The sequence below is a fragment of the Sceloporus undulatus genome, chromosome 7 (genome assembly GCF_019175285.1).
Source record: "Sceloporus undulatus isolate JIND9_A2432 ecotype Alabama chromosome 7, SceUnd_v1.1, whole genome shotgun sequence".
Lineage (NCBI taxonomy): Eukaryota > Metazoa > Chordata > Lepidosauria > Squamata > Phrynosomatidae > Sceloporus > Sceloporus undulatus.
Window position 1 is genome coordinate 829,158 of NC_056528.1, and position 6,000 is coordinate 835,157.

General features: G+C 48.8%; 1 protein-coding gene across 3 annotated transcripts in view; it reads left to right on the forward strand.

Moving 5' to 3' along the window:
* The window catches only part of LOC121937014 (RAP1 GTPase activating protein), a 41,900-nt gene that overhangs the window by 23,979 nt on the left and 11,921 nt on the right, over positions 1-6,000 (forward strand). For all 3 annotated transcript variants that reach the window (XM_042479807.1, XM_042479805.1, XM_042479806.1), the window contains 6 exons: positions 1,854-1,892; positions 2,132-2,317; positions 3,246-3,349; positions 3,868-3,946; positions 4,750-4,803; positions 4,955-5,038. In XM_042479807.1, coding sequence (XP_042335741.1) covers positions 1,854-1,892; positions 2,132-2,317; positions 3,246-3,349; positions 3,868-3,946; positions 4,750-4,803; positions 4,955-5,038 — 546 coding nt within the window. The remainder of the gene's footprint in view (positions 1-1,853; positions 1,893-2,131; positions 2,318-3,245; positions 3,350-3,867; positions 3,947-4,749; positions 4,804-4,954; positions 5,039-6,000) is intronic.

Here is a 6,000-nt window from a genome sequence, read left to right on the forward strand (position 1 = left end):
TAACTAGTCGAGAAGGAATAAGATGCTGCCGAAACATCTTGTAGAACATGGCTGCGTAACCCCGAAAAACCCACAACAAAACAAAGGAATAATCTCTCCATTTCACCCCAAAACCTTTGCTAAGATTTCTTTCTTAATTTGGAAACAGGAAAATGACTAAACCGCGGTTGGTACTAAATGCACAAAGCTTCATGGCACTGCCAGGTTTCAGGATTTGGTTCAGAAACCTCAGGGTTTGGGGCAATCCTGACCAGACAGAGACCAAACCCAGTCCCAATATTTGCTTCATCTTTGTTTTGGCTGCATTTCCGTATCCCAACCCATTCCATCGTTGGGCATTGAGGAGGAAGGGATGAGTACCAATCCTGCCCTAGATGCTCAGAGCCCTTTTGGGTTTCTCCTCCCTTCCTATGGCATTTTTCTCTGGGATCCATCACTGACATTTATGGGCCGAGAAGGAAGGAGAGGCCATCCGCTTCCCTCTATCCTTGCCAGGGACTTCCGTTTGGCTCAGGTTTCTCAGCTTTGGACGCCTTCCAGCAACTTCTCATTGGCCGCCCTGCCAGCCGGCCTCTCTTTCTTGGTATTATTTCTCTGCATGTTGCCCCATGCAAAATATAGGCCCCAATGTGCCCCAAAGGCATCACAAAGTCTCCTTCTTTTGCTCAGGTTTGCCAAAGCAAAGGCTCCCTTCTCAGCTCTGCAACGGTTGCAAAATGGGGGCATTTCTGGGCTGGGAAAGGGGTCTCATGTGGGTCATGGTCTGCTCCGTGGGGGGAAGCAGGAGAGGCTTTGCCCCATATTTCCCAACCAAGCCAATGGAACATCACTGCGTTGGGCAAAGACTGGCCCACAAGTTACATCTGGACGTTTTTTAAGAGCATTTGAGAAAGTGGGAAGGCAGAGGATGCCCACAATGGGCCAGGTCCTACAAAACTGGGACTGTTGGAGGGCATGGAAAGGGGCTATAGGAATGCCATTGGGGGGCAAGGAAAGGAACTGACTTGGCTGGGTTTCATCCCTTTTTCTAAGAACCAGGGAACAACTTCTGAAGTTTGTCTTAACTGCATACAACTTGTAATTTTTGTACCAGTTGGCGATGTCTCCTTGGAAAGACGGGCCAGATGTTTTCTCTCCTCCTCCCCTTGGCATCCTTTTGCCAATCTGGAGAGAGGAATCAGGGCCTCCCCGGCCTTCACTTCAGTGCAAATCGCACACCAACACACACACACACCTTTCATCTTTCTTGGAGGTGGAAGGCAGCTGGCTCCTCTTTCCGCTCGGCCGCATCTCCAAATCCTTGTTTTAGCCGCACCTGGTGCCAGATGCAACATGGCACACGCCACTTCCACCGCTCTTATGCCCACACTTTTAGACGGCAGGGGTTTCGGGGGAAGAAGTGTGCAAAGGGCAGGGAAAAATAATACAAGTGGGTTGGTGTGGGTTGTGCCTTCACACTCTGCTTTCCCTGCTTGGAAGCCATTGTGTGACTGCTTTCTTAGCATTGCAACCTGGCTTTGTCCCTTAAAAAGAAATGGCACTCAGGGCCAACAATGTCAAACAAAGCAAATGCAATTAAAACATGAAATTGAAGGTGCATTAAAACATGGCATCACAGGATCTTAAGAGTTAGAAAGGGATCCCAGCGGACATCTAATCCACCCCCATTCTGCCATGCAGGAATACTCTTTCAAGGCAAAACCTGAAAAACATCCATCAACCTCCGTTTAAATACCTCCAAAGAAGGAGAGTCCGCCAATCCATAAAATAGTATAATATAGATTTTTAAGTATTGCAATTATTGTCTGACTTGGCTGCCCTTCCTGAGTTTGTATTTTTGTGTTTTGTTGCAGACGGAAGAGGATTACATTCCCTATCCCAGTGTCCATGAGGTAAGGAATGCTTTGTTGGCGCATGCCTGGCCATTACGTTTCACCAGCATCATGATGCCAGCCACAGATGCTGGCGAAAAATCAAGAAGAAACTCTTCTAGAACATGGCCACAAAGCCCAAAAAGCCCACAAGAAACTTGGGCTAGTGTTTGGCCACTGAGGTTTGGGATATCAATGGGGACCCTGCGGTTTAGGGTCTTGGCCAACCTGTTGGGTCTGTGCCCTCTTCCTCTCCGCAGGTCCTGGGGCGTGAGGGTCCGTTCCCCCTCATCCTTCTGCCCCAATTTGGGGGCTACTGGATCGAAGGCACCAACCACGAACTGACCAGCGTCCCCGAAACGGAGCGGCTCCAGTCACCTACCTTCAAGGCGAAGCTGGAGTGCAACCATATGGCCAGGATCTACCGGAAGCACTTTTTGGGAAAGGTGAGCCATCCTAACTAGAAAACAGAATCTCCATTTAGTTGTTCTTACCTGGTTTAATTTATCTCAACATCGTTCATTAAATCTTTTAACTTATCTATCCATCCATCCATCCAGTGGGCTTCCAGGGACGAGTGAGGATTCGAACCCTGGTTTCCCAGAGTCCTAACCCAATCGTCTGACCATTGCACCATTCTTGTTTATTCTGGCCCATGAGGAGGCTTTAACCCCAGAAGAGGCCTTTAGGTTTGCAAGTGGTCATCTCTCACACCCCTCAAAGGAAGACTTGACCCCTTGCGTGCCCGGCCCCACATGCCTGGCATCACTCATATCCTCCATGGTGGGTTTTAGGGGTTTTCCCTAAATGCAAAATTCCCTTCTGTGCCAGCCTTCCTTGCCTTTCCCAAGAGAGAACGATGCTCCTTGGCATTGTGTGCCAAAGGTGTGTCTGGCCTCAAAACGGTGCCAGGGACAGACTGGCCATTCTTGCCCAGAAAGGTTTCTCCCTCCCTGTTTGTGGTCAAGGACTGGATGGTTTTTAATTCCATTTCCAAATCTATTTATTGCTTGTTATCCCAGCTTTATTGCTCCCTAGATTTAAATGTAGGTGCCCAGTTGGCACAGAGCCTTATCCTTTGCAAGCAGTTGCTGAAAGGGTTTGCGATGGCACCGTTGCTCTCCAACAGAGAAGGTGAAATAGCACCAAATTGCAAATAGCACTGAGCCATGGCATTAAAGCGGTGTCAGGCTGCATTAATTCTGCAGTGCAGATGCAGAATTGCTGTTTCTGGGAGCAAAGAGCCTAAGGTGCCCATTGTTGTGCCAGAGATTGTGGGAATCGGGGTGCCTGGATTTAGGGGTCTTGACCCTTTGGGGTCTTTTTGCCCCTTGGCCTTGTGCCCACCTTCCTCCTCTTCCTCCCCTCTGTCAGGAGCACTTCAATTACTACTCCATGGACACGGCGTTGGGACATCTAGTTTTCTCCCTCAAGTACGACGTCATTGGGGACCAAGAGCACCTTCGCCTCCTTTTGCGGTAAGGGGCCGATCTGTCTGGTTGGGGAGGATGCTGGGAGTTGCAGTCCAAAAAAGTGCATCACCAAAGCTCTGGGAGCATTGCAATACTAGAGAAACAGATGGAAGGAGGATTCTGGGTGTTGTAGTGCAAAAGCAAGGAGCATCCCTAAGGTTCTGGGAGGCTGCAGGGTTAGAGAAACGGAAGGAAGGGGGATTCTGGGAGCTGTAGTCCAAAAGAAAGGAAAATCCCTAAGTTTCTGAGAGGTTGTAGTGTTAGAAAGAAGGGGGATTGTGGGAGCTGTAGTCCAAAAGCGTGCAACATCCCTAAGGCTCTGGGTAAGTTGCAATGCTAGAGAAACGGAAGGAAGGGGAAATTCTGGATATTGTAATCCAGAAGCAAAGAGCATCCCAAAACCTCTGGGAGGAAGAGGGGCTTGCTACTCTGTAGTCCATCATCCCCTGGGTCACTTGGGGGGAAATCCCGCTGTCCAGCTTGGCACACTTCCAACTCACCGCCATCTTTCCACTTATTTCCAGGACAAAATGCCGGACGTACCACGACGTGATCCCCATCTCCTGCCTGACGGAGTTCCCAAATGTGGTCCAGATGGCAAAGGTGGGTCTGGGATGGAGGGAGAAGAAGCCCACCAGCAGTCTCCCATCCAAGGACTAACCAGGGCTGACCCTGCTTAGCTGCCAAGATCAGATCTGATGATGCCATTAATTTTTGTAACGTTTTCTTAAGGAATACTCAGAGGGAGCTTTGCACATTCCTTCCTAAGAAATGGAGCCCAAAGCTCCTGGGATGTGTTGGTGGTCTTCCATCCAAGTGCTGTCCAGTTATGGCCCTGCTTAGCTCCAAGATCAGAGGGGCTTTGTGTGTATGTGGACAAGCCTTAAAATCATCCGTTGACTTACAGTCACCCCATGAATTTTTCATAGGCAAGGGATACCCAGGAGTAGTTTTGCTGTTTCTTTTCTCTGAAGTAGAATACAGCCTTGGAATTCGTTGGTGGTCTCCCATCCAAGGACTAGCCAGGGCAGACCCCACTTAGCTTCCCAGATCACATAGGATTTGATGGTCCCTTTTCGGTATACATGTTTCCCAAGTCCCCTGCGACCCCATTAATTTCATTGGGTTTCCTTAGGCAAGGGATCCTTAATTCCTTCCTCTGAAAGAGAGCCTCCAGCGCATGGGATACCTTGGCTATCTCTCATCCAAGGACTAACCAGGACTGACCCTGCTTAGCTTCCAAGATCAGATGGTATTTGATGGGGACTTTAGGATATTTGGTCCCTTGGTGCTCAGTCCTAAAGCGTTAATGCATCCCCATGTGTGAGACTGAATGTCTGTCTTTGTCCGGAAAGACCCAGTTTTGATGTCCTCCTTTTTGTTCTCCTTTCTTCTCTGCGCTGCAGCTGGTCTGCGAAGATGTGAACGTGGACCGCTTTTACCCTGTCCTGTATCCAAAGGTAAGAGCGTTTTGGGGTATCAGAGCTTGGGAAAGTTACCTTTTGGGTCCCAGGAGGACAGCTCCCAGGATACTCCCTCCAACCTGGATGATGGGAGTCGGAGTCTCCCTTCCGTCCCAGATCCCAATTCTGTCTCTTGCGCTTCCTCCAGGCCTCCCGCCTCATCGTGACTTTCGACGAACACGTCATCAGCAACAACTTCAAGTTTGGGGTCATCTACCAAAAGCTCGGCCAGGTGGGTCCAGCGCAGTTTTATAATGATGTTATTATATATCCACAGGGTCTTGGGACAGCAAATGGCCCTGGGGCTTCAGGATTCGCACTCGCGATCTGTCAGGATGCTTTTGGGTGCAAAAAAAGGGTTGCACAATGCACACTCATGATCGATTGCAGCTGCGAAAGGGATACATCATTTGTATTCGTGATCGATTGCCATGCTTGCGAATCCACAAGAGCTGCATAATTCATGCTCATGATCTATGAGCACGCTTCCAGATGCCAAAGAGATGCATACTTTGCACTCGTGATCGGTCGCCATGCTTACAGCTGCAAAAGGGATGCGTGATTCTCCCTCGTGATCCATCATCGTGTTAAACCCACAACAACAGAGGAAGAGTGTCATATCCCTCCAAATCTCCATCCTTCCCACCTGAGATCCCCCAAAACGTAGGCGCAAAGGGGGGCTTTTTGAAAGGATACTAAATCGGCTTCCCTGTCTCACTCTCCTCCTGCGCTGCTTTCATCCGGAGCATAACATGACAATGTTCAATGCTCAATGCGTGCATCTTTGGAACAAAGGGGGGTTCATTCTCCCTTTAAAAAGCCTCCTTGACAGCTGGTTTTGTGAAGTTGGGGGGTGCGCCTTTTATGATTTAGCTTTTGCAAAGCAGCCCTTTTTTCCCCATCCATCTCTCTCTTTTTCTCTTTCCCTCTCATTAAAAATCCATTTAATCCATTCTCCTTTGGGAGGAAAAGCATCACCGCCATCTAGTGGCCCAGGCGGGCATTGCTACAATAATCCCAATACAGTAATAGATAATAGATTTTATATATTTATATCCCCCCTTTCCAGAAGGATCAAGGCGGGTTACAATAGAGTACATAGATAAATCATCACTTTAAAATAGGCAAGGTTGCGGAGAGACATTTGGGGAAACGAAGGGCAATCTACATTTCTTGGGAAGGAGGTGCAAAGAT